Source organism: Protobothrops mucrosquamatus, unplaced genomic scaffold, assembly GCF_001527695.2.
Source record: "Protobothrops mucrosquamatus isolate PMUCROS unplaced genomic scaffold, P.Mucros_1.0 scaffold700, whole genome shotgun sequence".
Taxonomy (NCBI): Eukaryota; Metazoa; Chordata; class Lepidosauria; order Squamata; family Viperidae; genus Protobothrops; species Protobothrops mucrosquamatus.
The window spans coordinates 203,705-226,424 of NW_015386982.1; the positions used below are offsets into that span (position 1 = coordinate 203,705).

The following is a 22,720-nucleotide window of genomic DNA, read 5'->3' on the forward strand; positions in this document are numbered from 1 at the left end:
AGAGAGAGAGAGAGAGAGAGAGAGAGAGAGAGAGAGAGAGAGAGAGAGAGAGAGAGTAGAAAAAACAAGTTTTCTGAGTCCTACTTGATAACAATGTTTAATGAATAGGACCTGGAGCAGGCCATCTCTCCCTGCTTGTATGAAACAGGGAGAACTATGAGACAGCCATTCCTTCATTTACCAGGCATCATAAAGGATATTATAGATAACAACCAGCACCTGGAAGCCTGCAAAGCTCAAAAAACATATATGTTACATGAGCATGCCAGTAATTGCCCATGCTGCTGTATTCTGGACCAGCTGCAGCTTTTCAATGGTTTTCAAAAGCAGTCCCATATACAGCACTTTGCAATAATCTACACACAAAGTGATCAAAGCATGACTGGCCAAAGGACTCGCCAGTCTAGATAAAGGCCCAACTGGTAAACAACATATATTTATGCAAAAGTCTGGTTACAGTAATCACTTTCTCCTTGAACAGGAGCTCTGAGTCCAAGAACACTGCAAATTGCACACTAGTTCTGAAGGCGGAAGCATAGCTTTGTTCAGGATTATCACTTGTCCTGAGAGATCCAAATAACCACAGGGCTTCTCTATTATTATCAATGTATTCATGGCACCCAATGTCAAATGAACATATGACCCTAACAATGTAGGTGTCATGGTGTCAAACAGGAGAGAAAAGAATATTAAGCCCTAGGCACTCTAAAAATTAAGAGCCTTGAGCCTCAACTGGACTTGATTACAGAAAATAGAGAGTTACTGCAACACTGTAAACACCCCCCTTTCCCACATTCCCACAAGTGATGCAGAAGGCTACCGTGGTCAATAGTATTGAAAATTAATGGGAGATCATGGAGAACCAGGAGGTTGCACTATTCTCATTCTTTTCCACTAAATGTCATCAACAAATGGAACAAATGTTGTCTTAATACTACAGTATATTCTGGCCTGAAGCCTGAGTGGAAGGGCTCTAGATATTCAGTTTCTTCTGAGGCACCCTGAAACTGCAATCCAACCAACTTCTCAACAACTTTTTTTAAAGTTTAGAAACTGGACCAAATTATTCAAAAACATTTTGTTTAGCATTGGCTAAACCACCTTGTAGGTGACCTTCACTAATCAGAAGAATGGATCTAATAAACAGGTGACTGAGCTAGTAGAGCTCAGTATCCTGTCCTCCTTAGGAATTACAGGCTTAAAGCAGCTAATCACATAAGACCTTGCTTCTGACATTTTCATAAGATTTGTCTAGTCAAAATCCATTCCAAGTGAAACTGAATTACTCCATCTGCCGGATGCTAGAATATTTCTCAGTGACTTAGCAGATGATCCTGTGGCTTCCTCCTCCTCAACAATGAAAAATTACTTTTAAAAAGGGCTGTCTGTGGACATAATGAATGGAAAAATACCTATGTAACATCTAATATGATCTGTTATTGTGTTTGGTTGGATTCACATCTCATTTTTTTCAATCCTGTTAAATAAATAAATAAACTGCACTCTAGGGATCTTTTCTGGCATTTCACTTCCTGAAGTTATTCAGAAAACCAAGGAGTGCCCCAGGATCAACCCACAGGCCCTGTAGGAACCATCTAATCCAAAGCCCTTTTTATATGTCCCTTCCAGGCAGACACCAAGGCTTCTCTGATCCTGCCATTAGATCCTTGGAAAAGCCCAGCATTCCCTCTGGAACCCTTCAGGAAGGGATTGCTGCTGTGAGGAAGAAGGCTGGTACAGTAGCAACAAATTCAACTTCTTGCTAGAGCTGAATTGTAACCAAATGGTGTCACATTTGCAGACATTATCTACAGAACAGAGCTTCTGCAAACCATTGAGATCTCCCAGAAAACCACTGCCAATTCACCTCCCAGCCTAGACTTGTGGCTGGTGCTAGACACAAAAACCAGATGGACATATCTATGGGGGGGGGGGTCTAGGTTTGGTTACACACTCCAGGTAACTTATCTTATCCACAATTAGATTATAAATGAGAGTGGTCTTACTGCATATCAACCTGGTTTTCAAAAGCAGCAATCAGAGTCCAATAACCTGCAACTTTGGACAAGACTCAAATACCAGTTCCATCATCCTTATGAGCAGCCCATTTTCAGCTTTCCACCATATCTTCCTCTGCTGTTATGATCTTGGTGGAACTGTTTGCTCTTCTTCCCCCTTGACTTCATGCCACCATTATTCTTTTCACCCCCTTCCCAGGCCCTGGTACCTCTGCTCCATTCATGTGGATCGAAAGAAAAAAATAACCTTCTAGTTATGTCAGTGCTAAACCATCAGCACTCACATGGGAGGACTGGACATACAATTGGCATCAGCAGAAGAACTTGAGCAGTGGTGCGACAGGTGTCGGGGTGTGAGAGTCCTGGCTGCAGCAGTCCTAAGGTAAGTGGGTGTGGGGCCCATGGTGCAGCTCCATCCCCTGCCCCCACTTTAGTTTGATTTTTACACGTGCGCCTCATCCCAAAATCAGGGCTTATTTTGGGGGTAGGGCTTACACAGGGTGCACATATAAAAATCAAGCTAGGGTTTATTTTCAGAATAGGTCTGATTTTAAAAAGCAAATAATAGGTAAGATTTTAAAAAGCAAGTAATATGCATAATTTATATAATTAGATTTAAAAGGTACTCACCAATTTTTTTAGCATTATATTTTTTTGCTTTCATCTTATGTGCTCTTTTTAGCATCAGCTGTGCAGTAGAAATGTCTTTGAAACCCCTAGAGAAGAAACAGTTATTCTTGTTTAATAAGCATGCAGGCTAGAAACTTCTGAATGCTAGCAGCAGCCCTTTTGCAACACTGAATATGGCTCAGTGTCAGCCAAGGAATATTGGCTGGTGGGAACCAGGAAGCGTGTCTTCTCTGCTGTAGCTCCTCTCTTCTGGCATATTCTCCCTTCTGGATTGGGATAACTCACCACAGTCAACTCACCACAGCCAACTCGCTATAGCCAACTTGTCACGAGATAACTCGCCATGGGACAATTCAACAAATACAAAGGTTAGATTAATTTTGACAGAACTATGGCCAATAATAATAAAATAAAAAAGTCAATCCAGAAATAATAATAATAATAAAGTTGGAAGGGACCTTGGAGGTCATCTAGTCCAACCCCCTGCTCAGGCAGGAAACCCTATACCATTTCGGACAAATGGCTGTCCAGTCTCTTCTTAAAAACTTCCAGTGTTGGAGCATTCACCGCTTCTGGAGGCAGGTTGTTCCACTGGTTAATTGTTTTAACTGTCAGGAAGTTTCTCCTTAGTTCTAGGTTGCTTCTCTCCTTGATTAGTTTCCATCCGTTGCTTCTTGTCCTGCCTTCAGGTGCTTTGGAAAATAGCTTGACTCCCTCTTCTTTGTGGCAGCCCCTGAGATATTAGAACACTGCTATCATGTCCCCCCTCATCCTTCTCTTCTTTAAACTAGACATACCCAATTCCAGCAACCGTTCCTTATATGCTTTAGCCTCCAGGCCTCTAATCATCTTTGTTGCTCTTCTCTGTACTCTTTCTAGAGTCTCAACATCTTTTTTACATCGTAGTGATCAAAACTGGATGCAGTATTCCAAGTGTGGTCTTACCAAGGCATTTTAAAGTGGTATTAATACTTCATGTGATCTTGATTCTATCTCTCTGTTAATGCAGCCTAGCACTGTGTTGGCTTTTTTGGTAACTGCAGCACACTGCTGGCTCATATTTAAGTGATTGTCCACTAGCACTCTGAGATCCCTCTCACAGTTACTACTATTGAGCAAGGTATCCCCTATACTATACCTGTACATTTGTTTTTACTTGCCTACATGTAGAACCTTACTTTTTTCACCATTGAATTTCATTTTGTTAGATAGTGCCCAGATCTGTCCAAATCCTCCTGTATCTTAAGCCTGTCTTCTGGAGTGTTGGCTATTCCTGCCAGCTTGGTGTTGTCTGCAAATTTGATAAGTTCCCCATCTATCCCCTCGTCCAAATCGTTGATGAAGATGTTGAAGAGCACTGGGCCCCGAACAGAGCCCTGGGGCACCCCACTACACACTTCCCTCCATGTAGATGCGGTTCCATTGAGGACCACACGCTGAATATGGCCTGTCAGCCAGCTACGGATCCATCTGGTGGTGATGCTGTCTAACCCACATTTTTCTATCTTATTGAGTAGTAGGTTGTGATCTACTTTATCAAATGCCTTACTGAAGTCCAAGTAAATTATATCCCCAGCATTCCTCTGATCCCCTAATTTTGTCACTTGGTCAAAGAATGCAATAAGATTTGTCTGGCATGATCTGTTTTTGACAAAGCCATGTTGGCTTTTAGTAATGACTTTATTTGCCTCTAGGTGTTCGCTGATTCGTTGTTTGATTATCTTTTCCAGGATCTTCCCAGATATTGAGGTCAGGCTGATAGGTCTGTGATTTCCTGGATCTATTTTTTTTTCCTTTTTTGAAGATTGGTTCTGAGATCACGTCTGCCACTTCCTTGAGAACCTTGGGGTGTAATCCATCTGGTCCTGGTGATTTGAACTCGTCTAGTCTGGACAGGTACTCACTTACCATTTTCTTGCCTATCTTAACTTGTCTTTCTATTCTGTTTTTTATGGCACTATTTTTGATAGGTTGGTCTGTTTTTCCCTTTGTGTAAAGACAGATGCAAAAAATGAGTTAAATGGTTCTGCTTTCTCCCTGTTGCTTGTCACCTTCTTGCCACTTTCCCCCACTAATGGACCAATCATTTCCTTCACTTTTTTCTTGTTTTTTACATGTTGAAAGAAGCTTTTTTTGTTATTTTTGACTTTGGTCGCAAGCCTTAGTTCATTTTGAGCCTTAGCTTTCCTCACTTCATCTTTGCAGGTTCGGGCTATTTGCTGATATTCTGCAACAGTTATAATAATTTTGACAAAACCATGATAATCAATAATAAAAGTGTCTGAATGAAACAATTAATACAGCATTGAATTGTCTCTCAGTGAGTTGCCCATGGTGAATTGGCTGTGGCAAGTTGTCCTAGACCAGGGGTGTCAAACTCAATTTCATTGAGGGCCACATCAGCATTGCGGTTGCCCTCTGGGGGCTGGGTGGGTGTGGCCAGGATGGGTGCGGCCTACTGAGTGGGCATGGATGGAGTGGGTGTGGCCTACTGGGTGGGCATGGCCAGCTCTACATCGTTCGCATCAAGGGTGCCTGTGGGGGCCTGGGCAGGAATGGGACAGATCTGAGGGTCTTTGGCAGAAGGGGGTGGGACCAGGGCAAGTGCCAAGGCATGGTCCACTGGAGGAGCCTCACCGTTCCTCTCAGGCCATGGGGGGGCTGGATGGTGGTGTGGGCTGCCCAGAGCCTGGGCAGCAGAGGTCAAATGCCCAGCCTGGACCTCGAGCACCCACGGCACCAAGCCCAGCCCCACTTCCCCAAGGGGGCACCCAGCTGCACTTACCTCCTCCTCAAGGCTGCTGCTGCTATGCTTGCTCTCCTTAGCCAGGTTGCTCATGATGGGTACGAGGGCAAAGTCAGAGGGAGTCCCATTCCCTCTCCATGGGAGGAGACCCAGCTTTGTATCCAAAGCTTCCTTAGCAATAGGATGGGAGACCCCCAGGATAGGCCAGGAGGAGGGGGCAAGGGGATGGTGAAAGGGCAGCAGGGCAGGACTAAGGCAGGACTTCCCTCAAACCCTCCCTCTCCTTCTTTCCTTTCTTCTTTCCTAAGTATAGAGTGGTGGGAAAATATTTGAGATGAGGGAGGGAGAAAAACAGGCAAGAAACACAGCTGGGGAGGTGTCACCCTTCGTGAGGAATGAAGAAATGCACCATCGCCTGGAAGTGGCCAGCACATGGCCCTCACCTACTTCACATATCTGGCTTGGTGGACTCTGGAGGAGGGGATGCCATGAGCAGCATGAGAGTCAATGTTATATATATATACAGGTAATACATGAAACTGTAAACTGTAAACGCCAGCTTTGCACCTTGCTGCCTGCTGAAACTGGGCAGACTGGGGGCTAGGCAGCATTGCACTTCTCATCAGTTTCACACCACCTGGCTCAGCTCTTGGCACTGTGAGGAGAGCACCCCACTGCCTGCCGAAACTGGGCAGGCTGGTGGCTGGGTAGCATCACAGTACTTTTTGGATTTGTGCTGTCCAGCTCAGCCTCTCGGTGCTGTGAGGAGAGTGCCTCGCTGCCTGCCGAAACCCCTCCCCCAGAGCCCATCAAGCCAGATATGTGAAGAAGGCGAGGGCCATTTGCTGGCTACTTCCAGGCGATGGTGCATTTCTTCATTCCTCACAAAGGGTGACACCTCCCCAGCATGCACCCAGGGGGCGGGGCTGACACAGCAGGGGCTGGTCCCTCACTGTTTCCAGATGACCTTGTGGAGCTAAGACTGAATGCGTTTCAGCATAGATGGCCACCACAAAATTGTACATTGGCTCCCGGCCGGCCTGGGCCAGGGCCAAGGCAGCGGGGGCCGTTCCCTCACTGTTTCCAGGATGGCTTTGCGGGCCACATGAAACCACTTCGAGGGCTGCATCTGGCCCCCGGGCCTTGTGTTTGACATGTCTGTCCTAGACCCTCTCCTTTCAGATATCATGATGACCCTCAGACTGTTGGCCTTTTGCAAGACCCAGGAAAACTTGGCTGTGTGCCTGGAGCCAGAATTGTGTTAAGGGTTCAATTTCCTGGCTGTATTAACACCCACAGTAATAGTTTTACTTGGTGCCATGTATACTACTTTGTACTACTTTAGTTGTTTTAATTGCTTTGATTGCTTTTTAATTGTTTTTATGTTTTATGATGTATGTCACCCAGAGTCATTTTGTTGAGATGGGCAGCTATAAAAATCAAATGAATAAATAAATAAAATAAATTTACCAAACGTACCATTCTTCTGAAATTTTTTCTTCCTTTTCAGATTGTAGTAATAACTTTTGGGAGGGCTTCATATCAGAAAGCTGTGAGGCAGTGCTTCTTCCTGACCTAAGGAGAGCAAGAGCAAGAGACCGAAAAGCTAGTCCAACAAGATTCAAATCTTTTGCTGTGCTACCAATTCTCATTATCTTCTGAAGTTAAGAAATAAAATCTGTACTAAGCTCCAGGAAAGTCTTATGCTGGAGGATAATAAGAATTAGATATTTATATAAAATATTTATAAAATATTTATATTTCAATTGCTTCAAAGATGTCTCAAGATTTTTTTTTACAAAGAAATAGAGTGTATAGCAAAGCTTTCTTTATGTTAGAGATTTTCCTTTGAAACTCTATGTCATTTTTTGTTCTCTTAAAATTTTAGGATTTGAGAGTTTAGTATTGATATACTTTTCTTTAAATGAATAAAGAATGGCTTGTTGAAAAGTTAAAATTCTGAATTTGGTGTGTGCCATTTTAGTTATGAGCACATGTACTCTAAATTTAATTATTTGCAGGAATTAGAATAGTAAAGCATCTAGATGTTTTCAATTATTCTTCCAGTGCTCATCCTGGGTGTTGTCAGTATGCAAATAACTACAAAGAGCAATAAATAAAGCAATTTATTTAACTTACCGGTTATTAATTTGGCTGTTTTCTGATAATGTTGACATTTTCCTAAACTGCCACATTTTATGAGGAGGTGTTTTTAAATGAAATGAGCTGTCCTGACTTCCTATTGGTTTGTTGCACTTGTAAAGAGAGAAGTTTTTTAAAATCATTAATTATCTTACTTTTGCCTGATCATGAAACATGAAAGAAGGGCTGACTTATTTATCACTTTCATTTTATTTAATTTTTTTATAAGTTACTTCTTTAGGCCAAGATAGTCTACAAATCAATTAATAACTAAAGAAAATATTAATAAAAAATAGAGGAAAAAGATGAAGCTTCAACTATTTCTAAGAATGAAACCAGTGCCAACACAGGTAATTTCAAGTCAATCAAAAGTTAAGTGAATCAATCAGTCGAAATAAAAAATGAAATAGAAGTAGCAATGCTCTTTTTGAACGTTGTGACATTATGTGAATGGAGGCAATCACTTGCTTTGGGGCAATTACTATAATGGTCTGCTTCTAAAAATTAAGCTTGCACTGGTGGAATAGATAGTAAGCCCAATGGGGAATATAATTAAGAGGAGGCCTCTAAGATATGCAGTCTCATATAGAAAAAAAATTCTCAACAGTAAAATGAAGATTTTTAACTTGGTGCAGAAATGCACAGCCAGCCAGATCAAATTATGTAACACAGTCAAAATCCATATACGTACATTAGCTGTTACATTTTTTTCATTAGCTGAAACTTCCAGGTTTCAAAGCAACCTCACACTGTAACTTATTTGCATAACACATTGTTCTTATGTAGTGAGTTTCTTTATCTGGATTTAATATTTAATGCAGACTGCTATATAATTTTTTTGGTTCATATGGAATATTTCTTCACCTATAAATTATGCTTTTAGGAATATGCAGCTCTGTTGAATATTTTTTTCACACAATAGTAAAGCTATGGAAGATTTGCAAGACATTGCACAATGCATGTGCAAGACAAAGCAAGTAAGTACACTAAAATGCATGGCATGAAAATAGGATGTTTTTGTTTACTATTCTCTTAGGACCTGACATAAAGTAAGTTATGTGTAGAGAGAACTCTGTGAAGTCAGAGGCTTGAGGTTTTTATAACAGCTGCATCTTGCAAAGACAGGATGCATTTTAAATTTTTAATGAAACAATGGCCTCTGTAGCAGTAGAAGCAGCCCAACTGAAAACTTCAAAGAAACATCCGGCATTGTGGAACATTCTCCTATACCCATAGTCTCTTTTATTGGATCACAGCCACAGACTTTAACAGGATCCAGTCATTTCACCATAAACTGGAATGCACTAAAATTTCCCAATATACCTATGGTGTGAGAAGATTTAAAACTGCACATTTTACACTGCTTCTAGATTATGAATTTCAATTTTAAACATACTTACATAATTTTTACAGTTACCTTTACTGGGATAGGAATCCTACCTAAAATAAATGAATTCACTCAAGGGCATGGGTTTAGAACAGGATGCAAAACTTAACTATTTTCATAAGAGGAAAATTAATAGATATGAAGCACTATTTTCTCCAACTTATGATCATTCTCTTACTACTGGAGGAAATACACTACACACTTTAGAAAATATAATGAAAGTTTACACTTCAGCTTATCAGGCAACTAACAGACATTACTGTTCAATGATTTTTAGATGTTCTGAAAACTTTCAGCTGTTGCTATATAATGTATACTTCAGTCTTTTTTTAAAGCACTTTGTCATCTAGCCATTTTTAATCCATTGCCAAATGTGCAGCTGAGACATATCATTTTTTGTTTTGCTACTGTGAAGTAAAGTGTTGAAAGAAATCCAAAATAAAGGGGAAAAAATTAAGCAAATCAAAGAAAAGCTACATGAAAAATTGTATCTGGGGATGAGGAGGAAGTTAAAGACTTCTAAAAGTAATTATGTTTCTTCAGTCAATAAATTGTGATATTAATCATACCAAGTATACTATAGCACGTTTCTAAAGGAATGAACAAAGGCCAAAGATGAATAAAGTTTCCCTGACATGTTACCTTTGGCGAGGGCAACTGGTCTGAGCAAAGCACTGTTTGTGAAAGGAAGCAGTTGGAATCCAAGGCTGGCCATTCTTTCTCTATGACAGCCTGGTTTAAAAAAAAAGCAGTGAAGTTAATAGTGCAAGGACAATATAAATTCATTTTAATAACTTTAATGAAGTAGCATTTTAACTATGTTGTATTCCAGTATTCCTGGATCATATATTAGAATTGTCAGCTATCATGCAGCCAAACAATATGAAGCAAAAAGGAATAGTTTTGGATTAATGATATACTTAAAAACTTACTGTTGATTAATAGTAACACTACTGGAGATAATCTAAGTTCTAAATGATTTTTCATTCATATTTAGCTTCAGACAATGCCAGATACAAGATTTAACTCAGAAAATTCACTTCTGCATATTATAGGTGCTTCTATGTAAAATTGCACACTGGAATTTTGTGAAACGTAGAATTACACCAGAAAAAAATGAAAGTACATGATTCTTAGGGAACTACTGTCTGGAGAATTAATAAGTTAGTTTGTCTCAAGAATGTACATGGCTGCCAAACCTGAACATTGCAATTGTGAAAGGTATATAATAAAACAAAGAGCAAAACAAAACAAGATACACAGTCTCAATTAAAATTGAACAGACATTCCTAAGCAAATAGAAGCCCACTTTCCTAGCGTCCTCTGAACAGAAACTCAAATCATTGTGGTCCCAATGGCCAAGAAAAAAGCCAAGTTTTAGTATTTTTTTTTCCTGATGCAACTGTTACTTTTTGAAATTAAAATTTACTTTCAAAATTTATAAGTTGAAAATTATAGCTGTGAAATATAATAGTGTTTGACTTTTGAGACCATTTACATTAAAATAATTTCAATTTTGTTCCCTGAAGTAGATATACTTTCTTCTTTTCCCCATTTTGAGTTAAAACCAAAGAAGTACATAATAAGTTACAGTTTCATATACCGTATTACCTTTGCTATATCTTTGAAATTGTAATCTCAAAAGAAGGAGCACTGGAGACAAGAAATATGTTTGTAATAATGTTTGTTTACAACATAAAAGCTGAGCAACTATTATCAAAGCATAGAAGCAAACACATCCAGTCAGGTAATGCTGGATTTACAACAACCTCCAAATCAGTCACTCAAATCAGAAACCCATAAACCAGAATGTTTAGGCACTCTTACAAAGTACTGCAAGACTTAAAAAAATTATTGAAAGTGGTGGTGCTGAAACATCATAGTATAGTAACTTAAGTTTTTCCATCTGCCCAGGATTTCCACACCAATGCTCACAGTATGGAAGGGGCTTCTGGAAATTTCAGAAAAGAATAAATTTGCCGACAGTTTAGGTGAAAAGGTCCTCCAGATAGAAATATTCTTCAGCCAGTAGCCTAATTAATAATAAAATTATAAAACTAAATTAAAACCACCATATCACTGACATATCAGATGGCAGTGCTAGTGGTGACTGAGTTCATAAATTAAGCAGATTTAGGTGTACTTGATATTAAATGGGCCATTACCAGAGAAGTCCAGGACTCTTGACTGGTCTGGTAAGTTGAAAAATATTCTGTTAAGCTATTTTTGTATTATTGCTGTAAAAAGTGTCTCTAAAACTCTGTAAAGCCTCAGGAAATGTCATTTGTAACTTAGTTTACTGATTAGTTCTAATGACAAGGGTTAGTTCTAAGCCTTAAAAAGATATTCTGGGCACTCAGATGAACTACCATCACTCTGAGCCAACATTTTGCCCTAAATGCACTTTCTTACCTGCAGCTGAATTTGGATCAGGTTTATAATGCTTTCTCATGCTGAGAGAAAGGTTTCCATGTTTTTACTGTATCAAAAAGAAATAATTCCTTTCCCCCCCTAATTTCTTCCTAATTTCCCTAATAATTTCCCTAATAATAAAAAGTTGGAAGGTCATCTAGTCCAACCCCCTGCTCAGGCAGGAAACCCTATACCATTTCAGACAAATGGCTGTCCAGTCTCTTCTTAAAAACTTCCAGTATTGGAACATTCACCACTTCTGGAGGCAGGTTGTTCCACTGGTTAATTGTTCTAACGATCAGGAAGTTTCTCCTTAGTTCTAGGTTGCTTCTCTCCTTGATTAGTTTCCATCCATTGCTTCTTGTCCTGCCTTCAGGCGCTTTGGAGAATAGCTTGACTCTTCTTTGTGGCAGCCCTGAGATATTGGAAGACTGCTATCATGTCCCCCCTCATCCTTCTCTTCATTGAACTAGACATACCAAATTCCAGCAACCGTTCCTTATATGTTTTAGTCTCCAGTCCCCTGATCATCTACAGACAAGATGACTCAAAAGAGACCTTATTTTTAAATAACAGGATGACTTTCAAAAAAAACAGTGTCTAAATACAAGACATCCTAAAACTCTTAGTGTTTGGGATACTAAGAGTTTTGGGACTCACAAAGACAGTAGTTTGAAGAAATAAATACTTCAGTATCTAAAACTTAAGTATTATAATATGGCGTTATGTAACTTTCATAAAAATGAAATAAACAATACTGTTATAAATTGTGCAATATTCATACCGGTAATTGGAGCAATCCAACTAAAGAAGTACCCTTTATCCCAAATATGCTAATTTTGCAATATTTTAAACTGCATTGATTATATAACTATAAAATGAAATTATTATTGACATTAACACTGACACTTGTACAATTTGTGTTCCAAAGACAAGTTTTTTTGTTTTTTTTTGAATGAGCTTATTTATGAAAAAAACTAAGGTAAATTACACTATGATAGATGTAACAATATTACTCTGGTAGATACAGTTTAGAGAAAAGAAATGAAATTAATCAGGTTTTTAGTGAAGGATACAGCAAAGAGTATATATGAAATAAATACATGAACATGATATTCATATTCATATGAATATATGAAATGTAATTTCTCTAGCTATTTAAACAACATGATTTAAATATATGTTTTTTTTTGCACTTGAAACATTTTAAGCATTTACTAACGTCAAAGGACTGATAATCAAAAGTTGTATCCCATTACCTACTTACTTCATTAAACACAAATTCGTCCACATTGATTTCTTTATACTCATCCTCAACTTCATGAGTTTTAACAGCTGCCAAAGCACTGGCTAGTTTCTTTCTCAAACGGAACCCTTTCCAAAGTGCCTAAACAAAAATGTAAAGCATGCTATATGAGGCCATAGATCAAGTCCACATCCAGATTCTCTATGTTATCCCATTAGAAAGATAAAACGTTTTAGACTCTTTTTTCCCTAGCAATAGCTCAATAATCTGGTTTTTGAACTTTATGTGACATTTCAAACTAGAAGACAAATTAAATATCAGCATATGCCTAAAGCTCAGAGCACTCTGGAGGTTTGACTCAAGCAAGCAGATTGGAATCCTAAACTCCTTCAACTACAAACCAAGGTCAACTAATTAATTATTTGACAATTCCTTCAGGACCTACTACGAGTGTAGAAAAATATGTGTGTGTATGTTTATGTATATATATCTGTGTTATATATATATATATTATGTATATATATCTGTGTTATACACACACACACACATATATATATGCGTTTATGTGTGTATTCATGTGTATTCATGTGTATTCATTCTGCTGAAAAATAAAATACAATAAAACTAATGTGCAGGAGAAATATGGAATACTGACTTACAGTAAACATCCCATAAATGTATGCATTAATTCTATTACTTCTTTTATAAATTTAAATAATTTCTGCTACTAGTAGACTTTTCAAATAAACTTCTCAATACTTTTTTTTAAATCTCCAACACATTTAAACATTTCTGCAAATATTTATTTTTAATAACTCCCCCATAGATATATACACACCATCTAATCATTTGCTTTCTAGCATAAAACTCTTAGGAGCTGCATTTGAGAATATTTCAAACTCAGTATGTTGTGAAATTAAATTAAAAATGAAACACTACATTTGTAATTCTTCTATTCTTGTCACTGAGAGAGCTGCTTTGCTACAGTTAGAATTGCTTCTCCAAATAAGTAATGAAATTTGCTAGAAAAATCTATATATAATAATTGATTTATAGGGTCAGGGTATAGAATATGATTACATAAGACAATCTGCAATTTTATCATTGCAACAATGACAAAATAAGAGTTTTGTATACTTTAAAGATTAACATTAGCAAAATGACTCAAGATTTTGGTTTGTACATATCTCTGTGAGTGATGCTTGCTCTTATGCTCTAGTAACCCATTAGAAATCACTCAGAAGAGACTTGAGTTATATAAGCCAATTACCTGTATTACTGAAAGGCCACAGGAGGGCCATCCAGAATAACATACCATAATTGCAACTTTATATTTCAGTTTGCATAAATTCAACAGCTAATTACTATTTCTTTGAATAAGTACCTTTAAACCCATTTAGCTGAGTTCTCAAAAAGGAGGTGAGAGGGCACGCATTACCAACCTTAGCTTACTAACCTGAAGTATAGTAGCAGCTTTATGCCTATCCATGAAACGATTCATTTTTTTTTCACAACTGACAATATTTCTTCTGATGCAGTAGCTCCGCCAAGCAGACTGGATTACAGCTGCTGCCAGATGTAGCCTTGTATAAAAATTGATCTCTTTACGAACTTTATAACCTCGCCAACATGACTGGATAATTATAGCTGCTGAGCTATAAATAAAAGAAAAAAAACATTACTTTAAAAATATAGGCTGTGCCAATAATTGTACTGTATATTGTTTTTTTAAAAAAACGTGGGATACTATTTGTGGACCAAGTAAAAAAGATTAGATCTAAGAAATATAAATGTTCTTTTACTGGAAACCAAGGACAAGTTGAGCACTGGCAAAAAGCCCAATGTAGTCCTTTTCCTTATGTATACTTTGTTGTGAAAGAATCCTCCCTATCATGAGAGAGAAGACTATTGAATGCAACGAAGCTTTAATATTAGAGAATTAATTCATGCAGAATTGAAGAAAGAAGTAGGGAGAAGACGGGAGTATTTTCCAGGCATTTTATAATAATGCTATTTTGCTTGATGCCAAATAACTGTTGATGCTGACACTGGAGGTTGATGCATGTTACATTACATATGCAAAATAATTGTTAATTAGAAATAAATTTGTATTGCAAATTTTAAATTCATACATGTTAAATCATTCTAAGGAGATAACTGCTTCTTCCATGCATAATAAACTTCATGATGTGAGATTTTGGCAGCTCTTGGTAGCCGCCCTGAGTCCTTCGGGAGAAGGGCGGGGTATAAATTAAAGTAATAATAAAGTAATAATAATAATAATAATCATTCTTGCTGGGAAGGTTGGAAGGGGAATCGAAAACAGAGTGAGGAAAGGATACATATTATCTTCATACCTGTTAAATTTATTTAACAGCAAATATGAAATGTCAGAATTGGAAGATAGGATGCTTAGAATCAGAATTCAAATCACAACAGGAAATTATTAGTATTTAAACAATAATTTCCTGATTTTAATTGTCATTAGAATTAGAATTGGTAATTACAGTGTTAATTTTAGATAACACTATTTTTATATGACTAGAGTAGATCAACCCTGACTGCTCTTTAGAAGGCCAGATCCTGAAGTTGAAACTCAAGTACTTTGGCCACCTAATGAGAAGAAAGGACTCACTGGAGAAGAGCGTAATGCTGGGAAAGGTTGAGGGCAATAGAAGAAAGGGATGACAGAGAATGAGGTGGCTGGATGGAATCACTGAAGCAGTAGGTGTGAGCTTAAATTGACTCCAGAAGATGGTAGAGGACAGGAAGGTCTGGAGGAACATTGTCCATGGGGTCACGATGGGTTGGACATGACTTCGCAACTAACAACAACATTTTTATATGAAAGAAATGACTTTATAAAGTAAAAATGAAAAATATGGACTGTAAATATTAAAACCAAGGTAATGGCAACTAGCATGCTTCATGATCTCATAACTGATATCGAAGTAATGAAGGTTAGTTTGTATTACTGGGCTCAAGAACAGATAAAAATGGAAGTGTATCAGTGAGATAATCAGGAAAACAATTATATGGAGAAGAACAAATGTGGAAAATTTCTATGAAAACAAGAATCATAGTATTCAAAGCAATGATTTTTTCCAGTGGAAATGTCCACCTATGAAAGAATCAGAGAGGTAAGACAGATGATTCTGAATTATGGATCTAGAGACAGTTGCTATGGGTGTTATGAACTGCAAGAAGAATTAATCAATTGATCCTGAAAGACCAACTGTTCCCTTGAGGCAACAAGCAGAAATTCATCTGATGTGTATGAATGAAAAGACTCGAACTATTATTCTAGTAGAAAAAAAGTGAAGATAACAAATATGATGGATGGGTGGGATGAAGAAAACATTGTAATATCTGTGGAAGAATGACCGATTATTGTTTGGGAAACATTCAAATGACAGCCTTTATCCATGCAGCCTCCAGGAATCAAGCCAGAGTTGATGGGACTTTTTTTGCAGCTTGTTCAGTCACAAAAATCCAGAAAAAATTCACAACAGGATGATTTGCTTTTAATACTAGTACACTTCTCTCATATTGGCCTGAAGCTTTTCTCTGTTCCTAATGCAGAAGCAGAGTATAAACTTCTGAATCACTCAGTAAATAGCATTCGTAATAACCTTCTGCCTCAATATCAATAAGTACATGCATAGAATGTACTCACTGAAGCTCAAAAATCTCCAAAAGGCCAGTCTTTACACTTCACAATTTACAATGGCATAACATGCAACAAGGTATTCAAATGCAACTCTGTCTTTGATCTGATCATTTTTTTCTTTGCCTTCAAGGCAATGTTAACTAGATCCTGCAGTTTACATGACAGCACTTTTTGGAAATGGTTTGCTCTCGCCATTCTCCTAGGGATGAGAGAAATGATTGCCCCAGACTCGCCTAGCAGACTTTGTATTGAAGATGGGACTAAAACTTATGCTTTCTAGCCTGATGCTTTAATCGCTACACCAAAGGTTTTCTTTGTTCAGCAGTAAACTATAAAGCAAGAAGGCAAGTGAGAGCAGTTCATAAGATTTCAAATTCAGGACATCTCTGATTGCAGATCTGTGCCCTATCCATCCCAGATGAGTTGACTGGCCAACTAGAAAATATTTTCAAGAGTTTCCTGTTAAGAATGTACCAGAATATTTTGTATATTACCTATAAAGTAGAATTTAGGGGTGATCTATATGCTTAGACCAGGAGATAGCAAAATGCTGCTTTTTCACTGATCAAATAGCAGTTTGTCTCCTTTATGGATGATAACAGATTGCATTTTAAGATTTAAACATCTGCCTTGATTTTTAGCCCTGGGGTATTTTACCTACTGATGAAATAGGTTTATGTACTAAAAAAAAAAATAAGTAGACTAGTATATATTGTTCTCAAAATCAGTTCACTCTATTTTGGTAGAGCTGCTTTGTACGCAATGTCCACTCATAAGAACTAACAGAAAGCCTTAGATGTTATCACTATCAGATTAGATTTTAATGTGCAGCCAGGTTCAAATTTTTAATTATGGAAACAAAACTTACATTCCAGGAGCACTTGTGCAATATTGAATTCAAGTATTGAAAAAGTTATATTATCTGATTGGAAGGCATGCCTGAAACATGCCTGAACAACTAAGTAAGTGAGCTCCAAATCTTGGCTAAGTGTATCCATTATTTCCTATCCTCATTTGAAAAGATGCATTCCTCTACAGAATGTTAAATTAAAAAATAAATAAAGAGGTGAAAATTATTGGTGCTGTTTCATGCATGCTGTCTCCCATTTAAATCTTAGCCTTTCTAGATGGATGAGAAAAAAATTCATTTGAAAATTTCAGAGTATTGCTGTTAATCAGTATACATAATAATGATGTAAGTGGACCTAAATTCAGATTTAACATAAAACAACTTGCATACATCAGCAATAATAAATGGGACCCTTTTCATAATAAATCTTGAGAGATTTTTACTTAATTTAAAAGGAATTATCAAAATACATCCAAAACATTTTACAATTGCTGTACAATTTTTCTGTCATGAACTATCACACAGAGCAACAAAACATACATACATGTATTAATAATAGTTTTTCCACAACTGAATATTAGATTATAGATTGAAATCTTGCCAGCCCATCCCTTGCCAGCCCTGAAAACTTCCAAATTAATTCCCATGAATTCTCTTTGTCAGAAATGTTATTTCACCAATCAGCTAGCTTAATTTCTAGTTTAATATCGCCAGCAACCTTAGGAAGATAATGGATACAGAGAAACCATATAGCTCACCATTATGATATAAGTGTTACCAAGAATGCAACAAAGAGGGCAGCCATAAAGACAAGGAGAGCCCTTCAGGCTGAGGAGCAGAAGAATAACTAATAGCAGCATGCAACAGTACTCATATTATGTTACTTCAATCTGTTTCAAAAAAGTGCTTTATGAAAATTGGTAAGATTCATGACATCAGCATAAATTCACCATAGATAGCTTATCTAAGAAGGATATTTATATATTTGTGAAAAGTATTTTAAATAAAATACCAAATAAACAAGAGGCAATACCCTAAAGAGAAATACTAAGAAAGAGAAAATAAAGAAAAAATATTGAGAAAAACTTTTATTTTTTTTGTTCTATTACTAATAGGTAAACCAGAATTCTTGAAATGATTTAGTACAAATAAGTTTCATGCCATCATTATAGCCAACAGTATAAAAGACAGTCCTTTAAAATTGATAAATTCATTATCTGGCAGTTACATGGAAACAGGTCACTGCCCTATAATACCGTATATTTTGGAGGTTGATGTTTGGAATTTGTTGTGTGGGTAAAATGTCTGAATATTACTCATTCATTAACTATATTCATTTCATATTTCACTTATTTTGAAAATGTTACTCAACATGCTTTTCTCTTTCAGTCACTTATAAAGTTAATTTCATTCAGATTTTAAATTTATAAGAATATAGGGCAAAATGAATTAGAAAGTAGTTGATTAGAGACTATTCTGTTTGATCAAATACTTTGGGACAGAAGGAAGTAATATTGAGATAGAAGAAACAGAGAAACGTGATCTTAAAGGCTCTCTAGTTTTTTTATGTATGCATGTACAGACTTCTCTTCCATTGGGAGCACCAAAAAAGGTAGGTGGTTATGCTAGGGATAGCCTTTGGAACAGTCCTATACATCAGTGTTTCTCAACCTTGGCAAGTTTAAGACATGTGGACTTCAATTCCCAGAATTCCTCAGCTTGCTATACATCAAGAAATTCAGCTTCCTAAATGTTTCAGGAAGAGGTGATTTGTTTATGCTAATAAGCTTTATGAAGGAATGATTTGCAATGCACTGCATAGCCTAATGTTTATAGAGATATTCTTAGTACAGTCATATAATTATGTTTATACAGAACAGAGAGATAGAAATTGAAGGCAACGTGATAGTTGCTTTTTTCTTACTGATGGTGTGCTGCTAAAGTGTTTCTATTATTACTGATGTGCTGTCAAAGTAAGTGTACAGTATATGTACTTAGTGATGACGCTGTCTGCTTTAAGATTACACAGAGATATAGTTATATTTCCATTAAAAAAATTGACCCTTTGATCTTACTTTTGTGAATTGTCAAAATGTTGAAGGTAATTTCCTCTGTCAATGGTTGTAATTTGCCTGTTGAATTTGTTTCTCTTAGGACTGATTAATGCATTGCTTTCCTCACTGTCATTTGTAGAATATTGAGTATTCTTTTGTCTGCATATCTGATTTTCGTCTATTTCTGGAACCGCCATGAAGGAGTTAATAGGCTCAGTGTGAGTAGGGCCAGAAGTAATCCATCTTTCAGGCATATTCAATGAGTCCTGCTTATTTTCTTTTACACCCGAGGTAAAGAAGTTATTTTTCTCTATGAAGTCTTGAGTCAAATGATCTGCCTGTTTTTTTGCTTCTTCTGTCTTTGTAATGTTTAGAACTCCATACTCCTGTGCATAGCGATGTTCAATACTAAGTTTCATCACCTTTTTTAAATACCAACACTGGAGCTGTATTGAGTCTTCTGAAAATTTATCTCTGGAAAAGGAATAGTTTAAACATATCTATTACTATATAATAATAATAATAATAATAATAATAATAATAATAACAACAACAACAACAACAACAATAACGACAACAATAACAACACGACAACAATAACAACAACGACAACAACAACTATTTATTTCAGGCATACAACTCTCCCAAAGTGGTTTATAAGTTTAATGACATGAAAATGCATTATGTATATATTAGCTAGTGGTTTTTCTAAATATATCTTAAAATAATAAAAAAAACATCAATATATCTTAAAATACAATTCTGGTGAAATAGATATCACCCTAGAGAGCTTTACTGATAAACTCTTATATCCTGGCCAAGCAGATTAGTTGCTGTTTTTGGTGGGCCACCAAGTAAGGCTTTGACAATATCTAGAAAAGAACTTGCTTTTGGGGTCAATCTGTTGAAAGTGACATTGTAACTTTTCATTGAGCACTCTGCCACTTTGAGGCATCTATGGGATATCACAATACATATAGGAAAAAAAGCTAAGATTTTCATTGAGATTCTACAATGCTGCTGATGTCTGACATTCTTTTTTTATACCCCTCCTAGGTGCTACTGATGCCCAGTCATGATTACTGTGATCTGATATAAAATTTAGCATTAAATATTATTTAATTTGTAATTAGAGCATTAAATATTATATTATATACTATTTAAATTTAATATTAATTAAATATTAATACTAATTAAATTTAGTATATTAAATATTATATATTTAAATATATAACATATAAATATATATTTATTTTTATGTGAATTAGATAATTATTTTATTTCAAACAAATCAACATATCTTCATTTAACAGAAAAGCATATTATGTTCTCCAACTCAAGAGAGGATAAATGATTGTCTTCTGAGCAGAATGCTTTGCAGAGAAGAAAATTCAGTTGAAAGAGAGAGAGAGAGACACACACACAGAGGGAGCATACGTGTGTGTATATCTCTGCAAAGAATAAAAGCCATGACAAATAAATAATGCAGTAATATTATGTAATTCTATATAACTGGGTGTATCTGCTAATATTCTTATTGCTCCTTCTTTCTTGTAAAAAGCCTTTAAACTTCATAAAGAGTTTTAATGTTTATATTTCTTCAGTTTCAATTCCTTTTATAAGCTTTTTATGTCATTTTCACCTGTTTAAATTGTGAGTGTTTAAAAGGGTTTCAGCTTCCATTAGGGTCTTTTATTTCCAGTCCTCTGTACAAGGGCCGGTTGAAAGCCAAAACATTGAAACAGAAGTACATTTTTGCATAGCTGTTTTCAGTAGGTGTCGGAAGATTAACTGACAGACCTTTATTAGATCTGAATAATTAATTTTTAAAAGCATATTATTCTTAAACACGAACACACTTTATGTGAAATCAGGATGGAACATCCCAATTTAGCTATACATCTTTGTTGTAAAAAATGATTTAGTAAACATGGCTATGATTATATGTGGCAGCTTACTTCAGGTTGTATCTACAAGGCCTCATTTATTTAAAGAAATAACAAATAGCCAAAATGTTAGTTGGATTACAAACTGTTATTTAGGAATATAATGTTAAGACTATAATCTTATGGAGACTTCTTAGGGGGAAAAAATCCCATTGTGCCCTATGGAAGGCAATTATTAATATTTTGTTGCATAATCAGCTAATGTTTATACTGGATTTGACATTTTTATCCACCTATTGAATCCTTCCCAAAGACCTGGGATAGGTAGATATTGTTGTTTGGCGGTGTTAAAAGTATTGTCCCAGCTGTTTCAAGTAAAGTTCCTTTTGCAATTGACTGATGGTAATTTTGTCAATGCCAATGGTGTTCATTTATTACTATTGGTATTATCTTTTCTTTCTTTTGCCATAGTAGTTCTACTTCTATTTCCAGGTTTTTGTATTTTGTGATTTTCTCCAGGTACTGCAACATCCACCAACCAGATGTTTTGTCTTTCTTATTAATAATAGTTAAGTCTGGGATATTTTGTAGCAGGTGCTTGTCTGCTTGAATTCTAAAATCTAGATTATGATTGTTATGGTTCATTGCATAGTCAGCCAGATGATTAAACTGGATTTGACACTTTTATTCATCTACTGAGTCCTTCCTAAGGACCTGGGATAGGCGGATGTTGTTATATTTATATCCTGCCTTTTACACACACTATATAAGTCAAGGCAGTGAGCACATTTCATTAAAATATACACACCCATATTTTGCCATTCATTTTGTTTAGCATCACAGCCTTAATTTTTGTTACATTCTTTAAAAGCAAATTTGAGTACAGTTTTGAAAAAAAAATATACAAGCAAATAATCTTGGTCACCTTTTTGGATAAATGCTTCTTCTAATTTCCAAATACAATATATTTACAACAATGATTTTCAATTAATTCACGTATTCAGCTATAAAACTCAGATTATTATTTTTTTTAAAAAAAGTAGCAGTTTTTGTATGACATATCACAGACATGGTCTCAAGAAAAACACTAGAATGAATTTAAACAGCATAGGTAACTTTTTGTTACCAAACTGCCACATTAAACACCTCCCTTATTGAAATTCCAATCTACTACTGTCAGCCCTTCAAGATAGAGCAGATTAGGAAACTAACACCAAGTAAGTCACTATTATTTTCATTGTAAGTTTTACCAACGGAATGTTGCAGTTCTGAATAAGCTTCTCCTCCCTCTCCATTTACCTTTTGTGAACTAAGGAGCAGCTTGTCTGATATGCTTATTCATATTACATTCTTTCCTGAGGCTCAGGCTATCTTTATCTGACTGTTGCCTTGCTAGCAGTTCTTCCTCCTGACCCTCATGGCCATTACTTCTACCATCTATAACAGCGGTTCTCAACCTGTGGGTCGCGACCCCTTTGGGGGTCAAATGACCCGTTCACAGGGGTCGCCTAAGACCATAGGAAAACACATATTTCCGATGGTCTTAGGAACTGAGACACCGCTTACCTTTCCCAGGCAAATGTGGCAAGTGATGGGCAGCGTGAGAGACAATGTAACACTCTGAACGTTCTGAACCATTGTGATGTTTCGAATCCCGCGAGCATGAAAGTTCCAACCCA

General features: G+C 36.5%; 1 protein-coding gene across 1 annotated transcript in view; it reads right to left on the minus strand.

Moving 5' to 3' along the window:
* Positions 1–22,720, minus strand: part of LRRIQ1 (leucine rich repeats and IQ motif containing 1) — a 103,192-nt gene that overhangs the window by 40,427 nt on the left and 40,045 nt on the right. Inside the window, exons 16-22 of the mRNA XM_029284535.1 lie at positions 19,177–19,629; positions 14,038–14,236; positions 12,603–12,722; positions 9,566–9,655; positions 7,534–7,649; positions 6,874–6,960; positions 2,649–2,734 (exon numbers count right to left, since the gene is read on the minus strand). Of these exons, the coding sequence (XP_029140368.1) occupies positions 2,649–2,734; positions 6,874–6,960; positions 7,534–7,649; positions 9,566–9,655; positions 12,603–12,722; positions 14,038–14,236; positions 19,177–19,629 (1,151 nt within the window). The remainder of the gene's footprint in view (positions 1–2,648; positions 2,735–6,873; positions 6,961–7,533; positions 7,650–9,565; positions 9,656–12,602; positions 12,723–14,037; positions 14,237–19,176; positions 19,630–22,720) is intronic.